Here is a 20844-nt window from a genome sequence, read left to right as displayed (position 1 = left end):
TAAACTTGTTAGCATGGACTGCTTGCTTATATAGTATGTTTAGTTTATGATTCCTGATACACATTAACTCATATAATATTTCCTCTTTGGGTCTTATCTATATTAGAATTTGAAATAAGAGTAAAGTCCTAGTACTTCTGAACCAGGTTCATAATAATACTATTATGAATATAAAAAAATAATACTTTATATCTTTTATATGATTGAACTGATTTTCTTCCCCTGAAGTCTACCTTTAATGCTTGATATAGAAAATGTAGATTATGACAGAGAGAAAGTAAAGAGCCAAAGCTTGGCCCTTTGGCATGGACATACTAATGAGTGGATTAAAAAAAAAAGGAAAGAAAAAGAAAAGATTTAAGGCCTTAGGAGATCACTCTGGGACTGGCTCTCCTTGTCTCCTTGCTGTAGGCTTTGGCCCTGAATCAACATGTCAGGTAGCCAAAGCAAAGAAGACTTTGGGCTCAGCTTACTTAAACACTTGCTCCTTGGACTTGACTTAATGTTCCCACAGTTTCTTTGGTTTCCATGGGGCATGGGCAGCACCCAAATTTCAACATTTTCTGCATCCCCTAGTAGGGGAGTATGAAAATACCTAAGATGTGAACCTGAGATGTGTTGCATCGGTGAAGCTGAATACTGCACAGCAGCATTCCTGGGCCATGTCTGAAAGAACCTAAGAAGCAGGCGTGCCTGGGTGGCTCAGTCACTAAGCGTCTGCCTTCGGCTCAGGTCATGATCCCAGGGTCCTGGAATTGAGCCCTGCATTGGGCTCCCTGCTCTGCGGGAGTTTGCTTCTCTCCCTCTCCCACTCCCCCTGCTTGTGCTCCCTCTCTCGCTGTGTCTCTCTCTGTCAAATAAATAAAATCTTAAAAATAAAAAAAGAATCTAAGAAGCAGATCTAAGGTGGGGGAGGGCCTATCATTTCCTCAAGAGCCAGGGTGCTGCTGGGTGAACAGGGAAGCCTTAGCAGGCTGTGTCAGGCCAAGAGAGATTAATGACTGCAAGATACATTTGTCCTGGTCGGAGACAGCAGAGCAACCAGGCAGATCAGAGGCCCAAAAAGACCAAAGAGAAGCATAAGCATAATGGACGCAGATCAAAACCTCTCTTCCCCAGTGATAAGAGGCCTTGTGAGTCATCAAAGGAAAAAAAAAAGATTAAAATGTTAAGGATTGGGCATTTACCTTAAGAGAAAGATCAAAGAGTTATTTAAATTTTGATGGCTCTAAGTCCAAAGCTATTCTTTAAAAGAAAGTCATGCTTCACAAGTCTATGTGATATGTAATTATGTCTCAACATAAGGACTCAGGTAATATGACAAAGATATTTTGTCAAATTTTCTTCAGGAAATATGAGAGAAACATGCAAAATATTTATATATCGGTTGCCATGAACATGCAAAGAGTAAATAAAAAATCTTCACTTGTCAGATGGGCAAAAATCCCTAGTTAAACAAACAAAAATCCTATATATACTCTTTGTCATTCTGAAATGCTTTTCTGTCTAGTTGGTTCATTGAGATGGGTAGAAACTCTAGTATAATATTATTGTATTCATTATAGAAATTTGAATTGCTCACCAATCTTATGATAATTGACTTATTGTTGATGACCTTGCAAATATTTTTACAATAAACTTCAACATTATACACTCTGTATACAGGCCTTGATAGTTGAAATTATCTCTGGATTTTCATAAATGTAGTCCTGACAAATATGGTTAATTGGTTTTTTAGCAGATTCACTATTAAAAAACATACTTTGAATTTGTTTTGCCACATCTCTGCACAGCAGAAGTCTTCAGAGGAAGGGCTAAACAATTACAGAGAATTTTTAAAGTTACATTTTTCACATTTACTTTACATTATCTGCTGGTAGAGCACACACATTTGCAACTCAGTATGGCAGCTACTTTCATCTCTCGAGTATTTCTGAGATACCAGCCACTAGTGTGCTAAGCATTTTAAAATGAACATCCATCTTCATTACAAAGAAAAAGTAAAGTATATTTAAAACTTACAATATCCCTGTAATATAGATATAATTTATTTCTTACAGAGGAAAAGCCTGACACTCAGAGAAATTGAATATCTTTTCTCTAATAACACAGAGATACGATTCAAATAAAATATTCTTTTAGATATTTTCTGGCTGGCTCTGAAAACATTTCAAACCAGATCAGTTTGTTAAGATGTTTTTAAAGGCTAATAATGGATGTTTATAGGTAATTATGTTTCAGACATCCTTGAAAAATTATAAACACACACACACACACACACACACACATGCACACACACATACATGTTTCTTATGAAGAAGATTAAAGGCATGAGGAGTGCTGAAAACTACTATAGATTCCAGGCACAAAGGTTGGGTTTGGTACTAGATTGATGGTGGTTAATGAGATTAAAAAGTGCTCAGCGCCATGACTTGCTTTTCTTGTGTCATGCACTTCCCATTCATACCATTTCCCCGAAGTTGAAATTTCTTTTAAAGAAATGAATTTTAAAAGTTGTGTAATATTTTTTAAAAAGAAGGATCTCCCAATACTTTTAAAGTAACATTGAAAGCCTCTTTGAAGTTTCTTTGAATTCCTATAATTCCTTTTCACTTCTTTTTCTCCTCTTCCTCCTGTTCCTTCTTCTCAATTTAGGAAAATTTGACTCTAGGTATTTAAAAGTCAAGGATTGTGTAAGACCGTTGAATCACAGACCTGTACCTCTGAAACAAATAATACATTATATGTTAAAAAAAAAAAAGAAGATAGTGGGAAGGGAAAAATGAAGGGGGGAAAATCGGAGGGGGAAACGAACCATGAGAGACTATGGACTCTGAGAAACAAACTGAGGGTTCTAAAGATTTTATTTATTTATTTATTTATTTATTTATTTGAGAGAGAGAGAGAGAGAGAGAGAGAGAGAGAAACAGCATGAGAGGGGAGAAGGTCAGAGGGAGAAGCAGGCTCCCCGCTGAGCCGGGAGCCCGATGCGGGACTCGATCCCGGGACTCCGGGATCATGACCTGAGCCGAAGGCAGTCGCTTAACCAACTGAGCCACCCAGGCGCCCCCAAACTGAGGGTTCTAGAGGGGAGGGGGGTGGAGGGGTGGGTTAGCCTGGTGATGGGTATTGAGGAGGGCACGTACTGCATGGAGCACTGGGTGTTATATGCAAACAATGAATCGTGGAACACTACATCAAAAACTAATGATGTAATGTATGGTGATTAACATAACATAATAAAAAAAGGTGTATAATACAATGAAAATAAATAGTAACATTTATTAAAAGTCAAGGATAAATATTTGGAAGGAATGGGAATGAAAGTAGGAAGTCAAGGATAACCAGAGGTTTCTGGACTTCATAAACACATGATAGGGGTTTCCAACTGTGGTAAAAAGGATTGAGGCAGGGGTTTCTAAGTGACTTTTGGGGAAAAGTTTTGAAGGACACTTTGGATTCCATTCACAATATCCTTCACATGCTTATCTAATTAGGGTGAGTGGAGATTGGTGAGATTATGGAAAAGATTCTTGCTGCTTGCTATCTGTCCAATAATACAAGTCATCCAATTCTCTATGTGATTAATGAACATGTCCTGTCTCAATCAGATGTGCTGACTGGCCGTGGCTCTGGGAAAGGAAGGAAGGACCAAGAGTTATGTGGTCAACAGTGTCTGGGTGGCTTCAATTCAGTGGAAAGGAACAGATAAGCATGTCTCAGCCACATTGTCAAATCCAAGTCTACCTGCAACATTGCTAGTAATGACAATATCTGACTCATATGTGTAGTCCTCGGTTGATTCAGGTTCCAGAAGGAGAGTACCTCAATGGTCCTTTTGTGTTCCAGGCCAGAATCTTCGAAACTCAGATATATCCCAAGACTTTAACAAAATGACTAATCATTCTTACCATAATTGTTCATTCTGCTACTACTCCCACTGCAAGTTATTCAATAAAATAACTACTGTGTGCTGCTCTGGCCTGTGTTAGGGACATGGTATAAAACAACATTTCACTTAGACTGTTTACATGAAGAGCATTTAGTGAAAGGACAGAGAATACAGGCAAAGTTACAGAAATCAATCCAAGAAGTTGAAGCATCTGGAGGCTAGCAGCAGAAAGTTCTGAAGTGACCAGGATTATAAATCCCCAGACCCAAGGAGAGCTAGAAGCTGGAAGCAAGTCCCTGGCCACCTCCCTCCCCAACACACAGCTCAGCAGGGGTTTTCTTTAGAAGGATACAGCCACTCTGGCACCTTCACTGTGGATCTGGGAGAGAATGGGAAATAAATGGAGCTACTTTTCTCTTTTCCCCACTTTTGATATCCTGTTGGTTTCTCCCATTGGCCAAACTCAGCTGAAACTGGACACCAAAGGAGCTCTATGGATGTGATCCAAAAGGGTTAAAATCCAAGGGGACAAAGGAAGGTAGAGAAGAACAGTCAAAAGGTCTGGGTAGGGTGAAGTGACAGAGGGAGAATCACCAGCACATCTATATTACCTGTATACCTGTAATGTTCCCAGGGTACATACATAGCTATGCATAATTATTCCTATTAAAAAGACAAAGCACAAAGCTCAGAATTAGTGAATAACTAGCCCAAGTCCAACAGAAGTTAATTGATCTTCTAATGGCATGCCCCCGAGACTCCGAAACTTTCTCTGTATACCAGGCACCTTTCTACCTTACATGTTGTAAACAGGAGAACCTATTATTCCCCCAGTCAAAAAACAGTAAGACATTTAAGCATAATTTAAAATAAGTGATGAATCCCATTCCTACAGGATTCTTGGGAGATTTGATTCCCTTTTGGTATTGGGGAATGGGCCAAAATCATGTCCTCGATGAACTTAGTTAGGATTTGCAAGAGAATAAGATAGTGCCTGTATGTAGTCTGAATGATTTGCTCCTAGAAATAATTAAACTATAGGGATTTGGTCCCTATGTGACAATTCTGTTATATACTCTTCAGGTTTTTCTATTCATACTGTTATTGGGAAATCACACTACTTTCAAAGGTAGGGTTTGATATTGTGAAAATATATTTTGGAATGTAGAAAAAAAATATTTTAATCAACAAAAATAAAATTATGGACTGATGAATTAACAAATGCCTTGATTTAAATTCTAACGATCTTCTAAAAGTAGAAGTATTTATAAATGTTCAATAGAGTAGTAGTTCAAATGGAAACAGAACTAGGCCAGAAAGAAAATTCATTCCATATATAATGATTGATTGGCTCCATTTGGGAAAACACTGTTCTAGGTGCCACTGAGGCTGTAATTAATGATTAGATAAAATCTTGTCTTTGAGACTCACATTTTTATGTTGAGTGTTATTTTAGACTAGACTTGGATTTTTCATCCAATATAATAGTAGCTACAACTTATTGAGTGCATCCTACATGTCAGACATATTTGACATTTTACCTGGATTAAATCCCTCATACGAAGGAGTTGCTATGAGAACCAAATTTTATGCATGAGGAAAATTAGAGAGATGAGTAACTTGGTCAAGCCCCATAGCTAGGAAATGGACATGGGGGTTTTCTGGCAAGGAGGTCTTGCTGAAGACCTCCAGTATCTGTTCACATTGAGGACACTCAAAACCTAACCATGTATACTGTCTCTTACTTCATGAAGAAAATTAGGGAGTGGTGTTAAATAATCTTTCTAGTTCCCTCCAAGTTAATGACGCTACTCTTTCTGATTATAAGCATCCTATTGTTTAATGCTCTGTACCCCTTCATAGAGTATCAGCCACTCTTAGGTTTATGATATACATGAATTATTTAAATTTAATTTAAATAAAAAATAAAGTTAATTAAAATGTCTTTCATGCAGATTCCTTCCCTAACCCTTTTTCCACTTCAAACTGAATGATGACCACCTATCAAGAGACACCAGCCTTCTTAAAATAAAGACCAACCTTCTAGACTCTTTAGGTGCTTGCATAGTGCCAGCAAGCATCTACTTGAGAGAGTCTCAGGGTGAGGGTGAATGTCAAGAGTGCAGAGCCTCAGGTGTCCGCAGAGCCACTTTGTCTCCCTACAAATGCTTCTCTCTGAGTTTTCTTTGTTCAAATCATGTAGGATGTTGTCTTTTGTTTCTCTAAAGAAAAGTTATTTTCATAAAGTACTCAGTTAAATTATCTGAAATGTTCAAGCTTGCATTGCATCATTAACCTGCAGTAACAAATAGAGACATTAATTATTTTGACACATGATTTATGTGTCAATAAGTAGATATTTATTAAAAGTACCACCCCAGCCTCAAAGAGTACTTGTCTATTATGACAGATACTCAAATCTTAAGAACTGAGAAACATACAAAATAATTATGATTATATTGATTTAGGTGATTTGTCTTGCATTTTATTATCCTGATCAATAAGTCCAAAGTCCATATGTGCAATGAGATAATGCAATGGACAAGAATGTTGGAGGCATTTACAAAGTGCCTTACAAAGTGATCCCTGTCTATCCTTGGCCTTGTAGCTATTAGTAAGAGGCAGTTTAACATTGCCATACCTGGGTGTATATTATTGAGTTTCAATAAAATTATTATAAAGCATGGATATGTTTGTTAGTCTTTTCTTCATCATTGTCTCCTCCCCTACACCAGGGAGCATTTTAATATATGTTTTCCCTAATCTCTCCTCCAATGAATACTTGGTGTCACCAATATATTTTGTATGTGTATATCTTATAGATACATATAAAGTTTATGTACTGTACATGTATCTTTTCCTATACCAAATATATAATTGATTTTTATGCACCATGAACCAGTTTTTGGCCCTGATATTTGGCATTAATACACAAAGCAAAGGAGATCCTAGGCTGAGTCTTAAAAATTAAGTAAGTTTTGGTGATATGAGGGCCGTCTGAGTAGAGGAGACACAAAGGGAAAGGACATGCATTGCAGAGTTAGGGAACAAACTGTTTGAAATGATCTTGAGTTCAGAGGGACAGAAGGACAAGTTCTTCAGGGATATGCGGCATTCCATTCAGCTGCGCAAAACAGATGAGGATTTATATACAACCATCAAAAATACACCGAGAAACAAAGGATTGTAATGTTCAAAAAACAACAGCATTTAAAGAAATTGTAAGTGAACTAATGTAATAAATCTTGCAGAGAAGATAAAATCTTTTCAACATGAAGACTTGCAGAAAGGCATTTAAAATAGGACCGCCTTTCTAAAAGGAGCTCTATACTAATTTAGAGGCTTAAAGTATCAGTTGCATGCTTACTAAACTATTTCTTTATGTCGCAAGTGTTTTTACAAATTTTGGAGAAGACTCATCAGATGACATGATGGGGGTAAGGGACATGTGACAAAAGACATACATTTTTCTTTCCTTTCTTTTAGCCCCCATTTGAAGCCAAGGACACACAATGTTAAAGAAAAACTACACAGCAGTGACTGAGTTTATTCTCCTGGGACTGACAGATGGGGCTGAGTTACAGCCCATCCTTTTTGTGGTCTTCCTACTCATCTACCTTATCACAGTAATCGGCAACGTGAGCATGATTTTGTTAATCAGAAGTGACTCGACACTTCACACTCCAATGTACTTCTTCCTCAGTCACCTCTCCTTTGTGGATCTCTGTTATGCCACCAATGTCACTCCACAGATGCTGGTTCATTTCTTATCCAAGAGAAAATCCATTTCCTTCCTGGGTTGCCTTATACAATTCCACTTTTTCATTGCCCTGGTGATCACTGATTATTATATGCTCACAGTGATGGCCTATGACCGCTACATGGCCATCTGCAAACCCTTGTTGTATAGCAGCAAGATGTCCCGATGTGTCTGCCTCTCTCTCATTGCCACCCCTTATATTTATGGCTTTGCAAATGGTCTGGCACAGACCATCCTGGTGCTTCACCTCTCCTTCTGTGGACCCAATGAAATCAACCACTTTTACTGTGCAGACCCACCCCTCATAGTCCTTGCCTGTTCAGATACTTATGTCAAAGAAACTGCCATGTTCGTTGTGGCTGGCTCCAACCTTATTTGTTCACTCACCATCATTCTCATCTCCTACATTTTCATTTTCTCAGCCATTCTGCGCATCCGATCTGCTGAGGGGAGGCGCAAAGCCTTCTCCACCTGCGGGTCCCATTTGACGGCTGTCACCATCTTTTATGGGACACTGTTCTGCATGTACCTGAGACCCCCTTCTGAAACATCTGTAGAACAGGGGAAGATTGTCGCAGTGTTTTATATCTTTGTAAGTCCTATGTTAAACCCTTTGATCTATAGCCTGAGGAACAAAGATGTTAAAAGAGCAATCAGGAAAGTTTTCCAAAAGAAGTTGTTAAATTAAGTAGACACTTTGGTCACAAGTATATATATATATCTTATTATCTGACGAATTAATGAGCATTTAAAATTAGCAAATCACTTTTGGTCATTACATATATTTTTGTCTTTCATAATTTGCCTATTAGACTTAGAAGAAGATAGCAAAATATTTGCTAGCATTTAAAGTGCCATCTCAGTGAATAATAATAATAATAATAATAATAAATATTGCATAAGAATTGAAAGACAAGACTGAGGTTTTTGCTATTGTTCAAAAGATTCTATCAATAAATTTGTATTGGTACAAAGTTATAAAAGACAGGATTTCCAAATGATGCTATATCAATGACCATCTGTTCAATTTTTATAGTGCTTAATAATTTTCAAACTAATATCTGGAAACTTCTCAACCATAAACATTTTTTTTCTTGTTTCTTTTTGCCTTTATACAGATCATGTAGTAATGAAGATGTCTGGGTATCTTAGATTACTCTAAGAAATATCTTTACAGTGATAATACTGGTTCAGCGGAATCCTCGTTCATAAGCATTTTGATAGCCTGGCATATTTTACTTAGAAGTTTTTTTTTTTTTTTAAATCAACATCCACCCTCATTATAAAACTGGTTTTGTGGTTTCACTTATTAATTTTTCATTAAGAACTATTTCCAACATATATGGAAAAATAGAAAATAGTGTAAAGACCACCTGTGCAAGTGTAACTGATCATCATTAAGTCTTCATCCATGCCTGTTTGTTTCCGACATTTCACATACTCAGATGTTCTCAAATTGAGCCCTCCCTGCCTCATTCTGTTCCTCTCTCCATTGCCTGCACTCAACTCTCATTGAATTTAATGTTTCTTAATCCCTATGTAGAATTCTAACATTTGCTTGTGTTTATGTATTCACAGAATTAAATATTGTTACTTTGCTAGATTTAAAATTTGTTATAAATGAATTATGCTCTCCTTCTGCAAGTTATTCTATTTTCACTAAATATTGTTAGATTCTTCCCTGCTGGTTCATGTAACATCAGTTTTCACTGAGATAGTCTACGTCAGTATATAAACATACCACAGACTATCTATCCATTCTATTATTGATAGATGAATACATTTTTCCTGTTCCTGGATAATATGAAAATCTAGAAATGCATTTTCCTCTGAAATTCTGAGTGTGTACCAGTTCAAGAGATCCTCTCATGTACACTCACTCCTTGGAGGGTAATTTCTGGGTCATAAGAAAAAACATCTTTAAATTTAGAGGATATTGCCAAATTGCTCTACCAATTTGCTCTCCTGCAAACAGTGTGCGAGACTGGTCTTTACTCCATATTCTTGCCAATACTATATATTATCAGACTTTCATAATGCTTTCCAATCTGATGGGTGTAAATGGATTCTCCTTTCTTGTTTAAGCTTTTGTGTTGTCATTACAAGCGAGGTGAAGTGTTTTTAAGTGCTTTGATACTAATTGCAGGGTTTTCTTTTTTTTTCCAATTCTATGTCTGCATTCTTTGTTCATTGTTCAACTGGGTTATTTTATCTTCATTTTGTACATTTGTAATAGCTCCTTATGTATTCTGCACTAGGTAATAACCTTTTAATGATAAATGCAATGTCCATACTTCAAACTGTTTTTAGCTTGTACTTCACTTTTGTGCCTGATATACTTGGTAGGGTAGAAATTTTTCACTTTAACATAGTTCAAAATTTACTCTTCTCTTTATGGTTGTGCTTTGTATGTCTTGTCTAAATTCTTTCTTAATATAAAGATATTCTCTTATATTTTCTTTCAATGCTTTGTTTTGCATATTTAAGTCTTTATTTTTGTTGATATCATAAATGTTGCAAAACAGTCTTTAATCCTGATTTTTGATGAAAGTAATACATTTTCTGTTTTTTAAATACTCCATATGGTTCTCATTAAGATGTTGGTGAAAATTCTGTCATGTATCAAGTTTTGGATTTGTATCAGTCTGGTCGTCTATTGTGGGACCAATCTGTCAATTCCTTCATCAATGCAGACTATTTATAAAAAATAAAATAAAAATTTTATAAAAAGTCAATTTTCAACTGATGCTGAAAAAATATATAAAAATAAATTTTATAAAGCTTACAAAAATTTAAAAAATCTTCTGACAGAAGATACGATTACGATGTATAGAAATACTTCATTCTCCAGAGTTCAAGTCTGTTATTTTCCCAGAAGGCATGTGATACCCACTTCAATGAACCAATGGTGGTGGCAACAAGAATGAAAAGAGAAAAAGCTATTCATAGTCTATATTGAGGTCTGTGTCCATCCTTTTATTTGGTACTTGCCATTATAGGTCTTCCTGACCTAGGGCTTAGCATATGTGGCAATTTGTCATCAGTTCTGCATGCCTTGCTCATCTTTTCTTTCTTTTGTAAACTGGTTTAATTCCCAAACCTGAATCTCTCACATCCAGATGTAAGAGTTCACAAAGAACATGGCAACAAAAGTGGGTTCTTATGTTTTTCCCTCTTCAGGTATTACAGGTGGTCCATTTCCTGCTGGACAATTTGCACACCCATCCATATCATGGCACCCTACTGCTCACCTTTGGCATTTTCTCCTGAGACTACAAGTCCTGAAAGTCAACAGTGTCAAAAATCACTCTAGAAGAAACTGGGGCTGGGTACAGCAGCGTTCTATGAGGTCAAGGTCAATCCTGTTGATTTTTTAAAAAAGATTTTCATATCCCTACAAATGTTTTAATGTTTCATATCTAAACACTGAGAGATGGTTGTGGATTTGTTTATTTGTTTGTAATTTTTTCCTATTTTATTAGCTCATGTCAATTAATGAACTAGTCTTTTGTACTTTCTCCCAACTTTGTTGATTAAAATCTAAAAGTGTATTTTGCCTGCTATTCATATATCTTCAGCAGTATTTTTTATTGTTTTTGGTTACTTGACGCCTATTATGTACATTTTTACCCTTGACTTTCAGGCTCTGAGTCCTTTTAATCACTGAATTTCATATTTTATTGTGAAAATATATATCTAGTAATATTTTCTAACAGTTTATTTTGTTCTTTGAAAACATTTTCTCTATGTTTTTTCCCCTCTCCTACCACAAATTAAATTGTGTTCTCTAAATGCTTTTTTAGTTTTTGGTTCTACTTTTTGTTTGATTATTATATGTTGTACTTTCTATTTTTAGTAAATTTCTTTAAATTTGGATAGGCATAATGACTTAACTAAGTCTTCATTAGTCATATTTACTTGGAATAATAAAAAGATTATGGAATATTTTAATTCTGAGTACTCCTGCTTCTATCTTATATGGTGTCATGAAGAAGTACATACTATATGATGGATAATAAATTATCATTTAATAATAAACTGTTTAAATATTATGTTATATATGACTGAAATTATAACTGTATTGAATATTTATTTAATATTAATGTTCCTTTAGTATTAGCCATTTTTGTCAATGACTCTCTTACTGTTCCCTTTGCATCCACTTTTCATCCTGGGTCTAGTTTTCTTCTACATGATTTATACCCTTAATTATTAGTCCTCAATGACAGTTTCTGTGAGAGAAACTTCTGTGAGAGAAATTGTTTTTATTTGTCTGAAACTGTTTGTTTTTAACTTTAACTCCCAAAGAGGAATTCTTTGAGAGTTAGGGTATGGATCGAGATAGACCAGGATTTCCTTTCAACACACAGAAAATATTTCATTTTCTGGCCTGTAGTAATTTGTTCTAGAGAGGATAATATTACTAGATTATCCATTATTTCTCTGTAGGTTACTTTCTTCTCATTTTAAATTTGATGTTTTTTAGTTTCAGTTTTTGTCTTTGTTGGTATTAGTTATATTTATCCTGCTCCATCTTTGGTGGCTCATTGGCCGATTTCTCCAAGTTAAGCCCTATCCTCTGAGTATGTTTTCACAGTGTCACGGACCTTTAATGTACAGGACTTTTCACAACTACAAGTTAACAGTTGTATGATATTTGTTTGATTGATTCATGATTGTGTCATCCCCAGATTGTCAGGTCCAGAAGGCAAGGTCCATATCTGGTTTTGCTCACTATTATAAAGCCAGTATTTTCCCCAAATCTAGCATATAGGTGATTCTCAATAGATATATATTGAGTTGATAAACTATCATTATGTTCTTTGCATTATAATTATTTCATTGCAAGCTCTACTTTCTACCACTTTCCACCATGATCTTCATGAATTCTTACCAATTGAAAACCCAACTGTGAAACTTTACATATCCCTGCCTCATCCCTCCCACCATGAAGCAGAAACTGTTTAAGGACACAAATCCTTTCACTTTCTCTTATACTCTCTATGATGACAGAACAATGGTAAGCACAAAGCTTTCCCTGAGTGTTTTTAACCCTGTGGATGATTGAGTGAATGAGTGAATGAATGCCAGTAAGCCTGGAGAACGTTTAGCATGGTGTGAGCTTGTCACGTTTCTTTGCTAAACTATCAACTATGTGATATCAAGGGCTATCCATTGGCCTGTTTGAATCCCAGGCTCACAATTTATAATTTGCTTCTACCAGGGAAAGTTACTTAATCTCTCTTAGCCTCAGTTTCCCATCTGTTAAATGAAGATAATAGTATTGACACCCCATGGAGTAGTGTAAGAAATAACTGAACTAATGCTTGCAAGGTGCTAAGCTTAATACCCAGCACAAATTAAGTGTCCAATGCCTGTAACCTATAATTAATTACCCCCATTCTGATTTCTTTCCTGTGGTTTCTTAAATAAATTAGCCACTGATTCCATTTCATCTCCCTACAGATTTCATTTGTGAGGGAAAAAGAAGTATGCTCCATAAAATGCAAAGTTCCTTGGGAGGGAATAACCAAGATTTGTTGTGTGCTCACAGAATTAAGTGCATATTACATACTCCTTGTATTATTCAGCAAGTATCTGTTGATGAACTATTATGTCCCAGGGCCTGGGCTAGATGCTGAGATCACAGTCCTTGCCTGTATGGGTTTGTGGTGTATGTCATGGTGGCAAGAGAGATATTGGCAGGTAATGAAACAGAGTGTGTTAGACAGGGATGGGGGCAGATCTCTAAGAACACATGGCAGAGTGCTCAGGTCTCGTTTCTGTGGAGGCAGAGAAAGCATCTTTTGAGAGACATCTATTTCAGCTTGTCCTACTGCTAGAAGCAGCTTGAATCTGATGGGAATGAGGAAGGTGCTGAGTGGGGGGGAAGCTCAGGGAATATTTAAAGCCAGAGGTGGACAGAGGACAAAGTGTGACAGCAGGTTGAGGCATGGCAGCTACCTACAATTGAAAATGGAGTCCACTCGGCATGTGAAGGTGGCCATCGAATTCTAACCTTCCATTTAGTAGTTATGTGGCACTGGGGGAGTTAGTCCCTCACTGCTGCTTTAGTGGAGCCTCTGTCTATTCAGCTGAACATTCAGGATGGAGTCTCTGCCTCTTAGGGTTATTTTGAGGACATGCAAGTACCTATGTGAAAGTTGTCCAGACATAGGAAGTGCTCACCAAGCCGTTTGCCACTGCCCTGTGTGTTTCACAATTCTACCTGTGACTGACCATCTCCAAGACTTTGATATTCTGAGAGGTCTGGAGTTTAGGAGAGGAAACAGTTTTAGTGTGAAAGAAAGAAATGGAAAAAATCAGATGACCATCAAAATTTCAAGATGAACTTTTTTGATGTGCCTTCCCCAGAGCTCTTAGGGCAAATAGGAAATTTGAAATTATGGAAAATAAGACCGAGGCATATGATTAGCTTTCTGATCCCAGAGTGTCCTAATTAATCCCCAGAGGCCTGATTCCCCATGTAACACTCATTCATGCTATTCTCAAGTTCTTCTGTGACTTGCTTGATGACCTGTCCCTACCTCCCACATCCTGGTATAAATGCAGCTACATTTAGTAGCTTAGAAAGGCCTCAGTGAACTTCTTTAATCAGAGGTGAGAAAATAGGTGCATTTCACAACTAGAAGTAAGTATGTGTGTTTTTATGTTCTTTATTTTTAGTCAAGAGGAGATGGCAAAAATCTCAAACTGAGGCACAGCAATTTGCACCTTGTTTGTGTGAAATATGCAAACTTTTCAGGCATGGGTTAGAGCTTACTCTAACAGAAAGTTCTTAGAGTTGAAGCCAGGAGATCTATGAGACCCTTACTTTTATCTATCATCTATCTATCTATCTATCATCTATCTATCTATCTACCTATCATCTATCTATCTATCTATCATCTATTATCTATCTATCATCTATCTATCTATCTATCTATCATCTATCTATCATCTATCTATCTATCTATCATCTATCTATCTATCTATCTATCTATCTACCTATCATCTATCTATCTATCTATCATCTATCTATCTATCTATCATCTATCTATCTATCGTCTATCTATCTATTTACTTTTTGGCAAGATTTTGAGTGTGTGAATTTATCCTCTTTGTGGATCCATAGTTTCAGTGGTTTCATTAGATTTTTTAATGAGATTTGCATTTAAAAAAAAAGGAAGAAGTCTAAGGCCCGTTCTGTCACTGAATTCTTGCTAAGGGTTCTTCCTTAACTTTTCTTCCTTTTTTTCAGAAACAAAGTCTTTTCTCATTCTCTTGTAAAAGAATGGGCTACAAAATTGTCTAGACAGCTAGATGAATTGAGCTGTGTTGCCCTCTAGCACATTTTCTCCAGGGCTGAATCCTTGCCTGAGGTTTTTTTTTTTTCCTTTTATCCTTTTTCTTCTTTTTACTTCTTTTCACGGGGGTGCTCTCCTCCTTCTATATCCCTATCATCAGCTCTGTTAGTCTCTGTGTTCCGGGAACACCTCGCTTCATGGGCAAGAACCTTGTGCAGCTGACCTTACCCTGATTTCAGAGGCATGTTAAGCTAGGTTTCATGCCCTGAATTAGTTCCACGCTTTACCACCTGCAGCTTTGTACTGTCCTTTTGCAACTCCTTTGCTGGTTCTTTCCTCGTTAGTTAGGGACTTTTCTTGGTTGTAAACTACTAAACCCACAACTCATTACTCAGAAGATGTTTACCTTTCACTCTGGCTTGACCCAGGCAGCTGGGTCATCTGTGATGTTCTTTTTTAGCAAACATGTTATTCATTGTCTTTTTTGTGCCTGTCTTAACTTATCAGGACTTCTGCTCTACTTTCAAGTGGGTGTTTCTGGATCCCACACAAGTCACTGAGCTTGTGGGTCAAGACCATTTCAGATTCCATAGGCAGTCATTAAGTGACATGCAACAAATGAGTTTTTCTGCAAATGAGCCTCTCAAGTCCAATTTCCTGTCGTGCCTTTTATAAATCTGAAATTTGCACATCCTGATCTTTTTCTTTCCATTTTTCTGGGAACACTATCTCCACTCTTTCTAGGGTTTCCTGGGTGCAAACGAATATGAAATTATCTCCTAAGCCATCCTGTTGATGTCATTTAAAGAAATATGCTGTTTGAAGGGTAATTTCCTGCTAGACACTTCTGGAAGAGTAGCTGCAACTCTCCACTGACTCCTGTTCTGCAGTGAAGGGCATTGCTATTCTTGGTAGGAAACTCATAAGTGGAGATGAATCAGGCTTTGAAAGAAGTTAATCATTTACATTTTAGGGAACATCTAAGCTGGGACTTTTTCACTCCTCTGCATGAAACCTGTACACATACACACATCCCTAGCAGTTCCAAAGAAAGATCACATATGGTACCTTTGCCTCCGTTCTTTATTCTCCTTAGAACACCTTTCTTAAAATAAGCTTACTGCTTGTGCTCATCTTCCTTCAGTTTGTTGCTAAAAACGGTCACCTTTTCACGAGTACTTCAGTGATGTTACTATTTAAAAGTTGAACACCCTCTCCACAAAACTCCATTTTCTTAATTTTTCTCTATAACACTGCCATTCGAATTACCATTTACTTACTTTCACTACTCTGTCTCTTTCCACTAGATGCGAATGCTAGAAGGGCATGGATTTTTGAAGGTTCTGTTCATTTTGGCATCCGCAGGGCCTAATCACATGATATGTTGAGTATCAATAAACACTTATTTTATGAACATCTAGTTTGATGTCCACAATGACTTTAGAGGCAGGCAGAAGTTATCATTCCCATTTACAAATGAGGAAATGAAAACTCATGGTTAAGGGTCATTGCTCATTATTAGTAACTGTTACTAGCGTATTCAACAAATGTTAAGTACTTACCCTTCTGGATAAAGGAGATGAAGCACAAAAAGACATTGTCATTGGCTCTCTAAAACTTAGACTAAACTAAGTTTCAGTGCCTCATTTTGAAATGAGATAAGAATTGGGCCAGTTTTAAAAAATTGATTATGAGAAAAAGGGCAAAAAAAGGCATTTGAGAGGAAGGAAGAGGAAGTTCAACACTAGTAATGATGTAAAGGAGAGCTAAAAAAGCCATGGGGATTGTCATACCTCTAGACAGATAAAGTTGTGATTAACAACTTAAATACTAACTATGCAAAACTGGTTTCTTTATCGACACATTGTCATCACTGTAGACTGCAAAATACAGAGTGAGAATTAATATGATTTGATGATTCTTTGTTCATTTATTTGCCATAAGTTTACAAGACCACTGTGACTGTGCCTTTTAAAATTGTGACTGGGAACATCTGCTTTATAATCTCCTGGATAGTTGTTACATATGAAGATCCCCATATCCCACATAAGAGGTTCTTAAACAAACTTTCTGTGACTTTTCTTGATTAAGAAGCTTTCCAGGAAATTTCTTTGTACACTAAAATTCACAAAGCTCTTAATTCTTCTAAGGACATGACGTCATGTCAAGCTCCGTGGGGATACAGAGAGGAGTAAACACTTGTAAGTAATTAATTTTTCATGCTTACCCTGTTTTTTTTTCTTTTCTTTTTAAAATTCAGTTCATAAAAACTACTTAGAAGTCAGAGCGCACAGGGTGTCTGGGTGGCTCAGTCGGTGGAGCATGCGACTCTTGATTTCGGCTCATGTCGTGGTCTCAGTGTTGTGGGATTAAGGCCCCCATCCGGCCCTGAGCTCAGCATCGAAGCTGCTTGAGATTCTTTATCTCCCTCTGCTGCATCCCCCCTCCCCGGCTGCCCCACCCCAATAAATAAATAAATAAAATCTTAAAAAAAAAAGAAGTCACAGTGTAACAATGAGCTAGACTTTGTCTCTGCGCCTGTGGAAGGAATATATGAGGAGTGGAAAGTAGACACATTATGGTTATGTAATGTGCTACAAAATGAATGAGAAGTATGTAGGGTGTGCAGGAAGCATAAAACATACCGAACCTTATAGGATAAGTAGAGTTTGAGAGGCAAAAAATATTGCAGAGAGCAAGAGGTTATGTAGCTCAGTTGTATATATATGGATAATTATAGTTATAATTATAGTTATCTATAGGTACACCTGAAGGTGTAACTGTAGGTGTCTATATAGAGAAATATAATAGTAATTCAATACAAAAACAAATGACATAATGGATTAGTAGAAGTACAGAATGTGTTTAGGGTAGTATTCATTTTGAATGACACATGGAGGTACAGAGAAAAATTACTTCAATAGTCAGTAATATGATCTGTACCTTCCTGTCTGCTTTGTTTCTGTTGTTTCTAGTGCAGGTCCAGACTCTCAGAAAATGTCTATCACAAATGACAGTGCAATAAGAGAATTCATTCTTCTGGGGCTTACAGATCGTCCCGAGCTCCAACCTCTCCTCTTTGTGCTGTTTCTGTGTGTGTACCTCGCTACCCTCTTGGGCAACCTGGGCATGATACTATTGATCAGGCTGGACTCTCATCTTCACACACCCATGTATTTCTTCCTCACTAATTTGGCCTTTGTAGACTTGTGCTATACCTCAAATGCCACCCCGCAGATGTTGACTAATTTCTTATCAGAGAAGAAGACCATCTCCTTTGCTGGCTGCTTTACACAGTGTTACACCTTCATCGCGCTTCTCCTCACTGAGTTTTACATGCTGGCAGCAATGGCCTATGACCGCTACGTGGCCGTATGTAACCCTCTGCGCTATAGTATGAAAATGTCCAGGCGTGTCTGCATTGGCTTAGCCTCATTTCCTTATGTCTATGGCTTCTCGGATGGGCTTTTGCAGGCCATCCTGACCTTCCGCTTGAGCTTCTGTAGATCCAATGTCATCAACCACTTCTATTGTGCTGACCCGCCACTGATTAAGGTTTCTTGCTCTGATACTCGTGTCAAAGAGCATGCCATGCTCATATCAGCTGGCTTCAACCTCTCCAACTCCCTCAGCATCATCCTGGTGTCCTATGGCTTCATTATCGCTGCCATCCTCCGGATCAAATCAGCAGAGGGAAGGCACAAGGCATTCTCCACCTGTGCTTCCCACATGATGGCTGTGACCCTATTTTATGGGACACTCTTCTGCATGTATGTAAGACCACCAACAGATAAGACTGTTGCTGAATCCAAAATCATAGCTGTCTTCTACACCTTTGTAAGTCCGCTGCTTAATCCATTGATATACAGTCTGCGGAACAAAGATGTAAAGCAAGCCTTGAAGAATGTCCTCAGAAGAAATATGGTCACTAAGACGGGACTGCCTCCAGTTTCCAATAAATCATAACTAAATCTTTGGCTTAAATAGCTTTGCATTCTGATGATGTATTTTGATATTCTCTATGAATATGCCTCAAATATCTCAGCTAAAAATCTCAGGTCTGGGAAAAAATGAGCTTCACTTATTAATCTAAGCTCTTGTCCCTCAACATTGGTCCACAGACCAGCAGCAACAGCATCATCTTGGGGTTTGTTAGAAATTTAACACCACATTCTGCACCTAGATCCACTATATCCAAATCTGGGTTTCAATCACATCATAGGTGATTTGTAAGCACATTAAATTTGAGGAACATTGTTTTAAGTGAAAATTCCCACTTGATATGGCATGGAACATTCCTGTATTCTTATTGTTTACAAAGATAAACAGGATAAAGATGCTCTCATCTCAGTTCCTTGGATTTATTATATTCTTATTACTCTCTATTTTTTGGGACTAGGAGTCTTTATGAAACACATCCTTCTGTACTTCTCTGAGCTACTAAATAAAACCAAAAACCATGGGTCATGAGAGTGGTTCCTGTTTCTTGTGAATATACTTTTATAATGGTCAGTATGAAATGGGAAGAGAGGAATAAAGTGATCCTTTTTTTTTTCTTCTGAGTTTGTGGATCCTGTCTGTGGCCTCTGAACTATAGAGACTGACTTCTTCCTTCTGACCTGCAAGCCTGAATCTACACACTCAGGTCTAGGAAAAGAAAGAATACTTTCTGTGTCACTTGGATTTTAAAAATTGAGGATGACTTGGCATTATCTTTTATCTTCTTTTCTATATTTTTAAGTGAAAGTTTGGATTATTGATTTGAGTTTTACTTCTTTTCTCATATAAATGTTTATGTATTTTATCTAAACACTACTTTAGCTGAAAACAACTAAATTTGGTATTTTTTACATTCAGTTTGCAAAATTTTCTTATTTTCCCAGTGCCTTCTTCTTTAACCAATGGGCTATGTAGAAGACCACACTTAATTACCATATATTTGGAACTTTAAAAGATATTTCATTGTTATTTATTTGTAATTTAGTTCTGTTGTCAGAAAACATATTCCTTATGATTTTAATCTTGGAAATTTACTAAGTCTAGTGTTTTTTTCCAGCTTTATTGAGATGTAATTGACATATAACATTGTGTAAGCTTAGGTGTACAATTTGATGATTTGATACATGTATATGTTGTGAAATGATTATCAAAAGACTATTAGTTAACACATCTATCATGTCACATAAGCATGATTTTTTGTGTGTGTGTAGTGGTGGTAGTGGTGAAAACATTGAAGATCTACTCTTTTAGCACTTTCCAGTATACAGTACAGTATTGTTAATTGTAGTCACTTTGTTGTACATTAGATTCCCCAGAACTTATTCATCTTATAACTGAAGGTTTGTTGCCTTTGACCAACATCTCCCCATTTCTCACATCTCCAACCCTACCAACCAACATTGTACTCTGTTTCTGTGAGTCTGACTTTTTTAGATTCCACATAAAGGTTAGATCATATAGTCTTAGTCTCTGACTTATTTCACTTAGCCTAGTACCCTCAAGGCTCATCCATCTTGACACAAATGGCAATTTCCATTTTTTAATGGTAGGATAATCCTTCATTGTACATCATCTTTATTCCTTCATCTGCAAATGGACACTTGTTTCCATGTCTTGACTATTGTGATTAATGCTGCAATGCATGTGAGGGTGCAGATAATCTCTTCAAGATCATGATTTCATTTCCTCTGCATATATCCCCAGAAAGAGGGGCTTACTGGATCACATGAGAGTTCTATTTTTGATTTTTTGAGGAAGTTCCCTACTGTTTCCATATTGACTGCACCGATTTACATTCCCATCAGCAAATGTACACGGGTTCCTTTTTCTCCACATCCTCTCCAGCACTTGTTACCTCTTGTCTTTTTGATAATAGCCATTCTAAT

General features: G+C 37.0%; 1 protein-coding gene across 1 annotated transcript; it reads left to right on the top strand.

Moving 5' to 3' along the window:
- The first annotated feature begins 7404 nt into the window (after window positions 1–7404).
- Window positions 7405–18925, top strand: LOC113914856 (olfactory receptor 5M11). The gene is made up of 2 exons (XM_027580430.2): window positions 7405–8004; window positions 17954–18925. Exons 1-2 carry the CDS (start codon window positions 7405–7407, stop codon window positions 18923–18925), a joined length of 1572 nt encoding a protein of 523 aa, XP_027436231.2.
- Window positions 18926–20844: the final 1919 nt, after the last annotated feature.

Source organism: Zalophus californianus, chromosome 11 (genome assembly GCF_009762305.2).
Source record: "Zalophus californianus isolate mZalCal1 chromosome 11, mZalCal1.pri.v2, whole genome shotgun sequence".
Taxonomy (NCBI): domain Eukaryota; kingdom Metazoa; phylum Chordata; class Mammalia; order Carnivora; family Otariidae; genus Zalophus; species Zalophus californianus.
The sequence above is the reverse complement of the archived record's forward strand: the minus strand, read 5'-3'. Positions and strand labels throughout refer to the sequence as shown.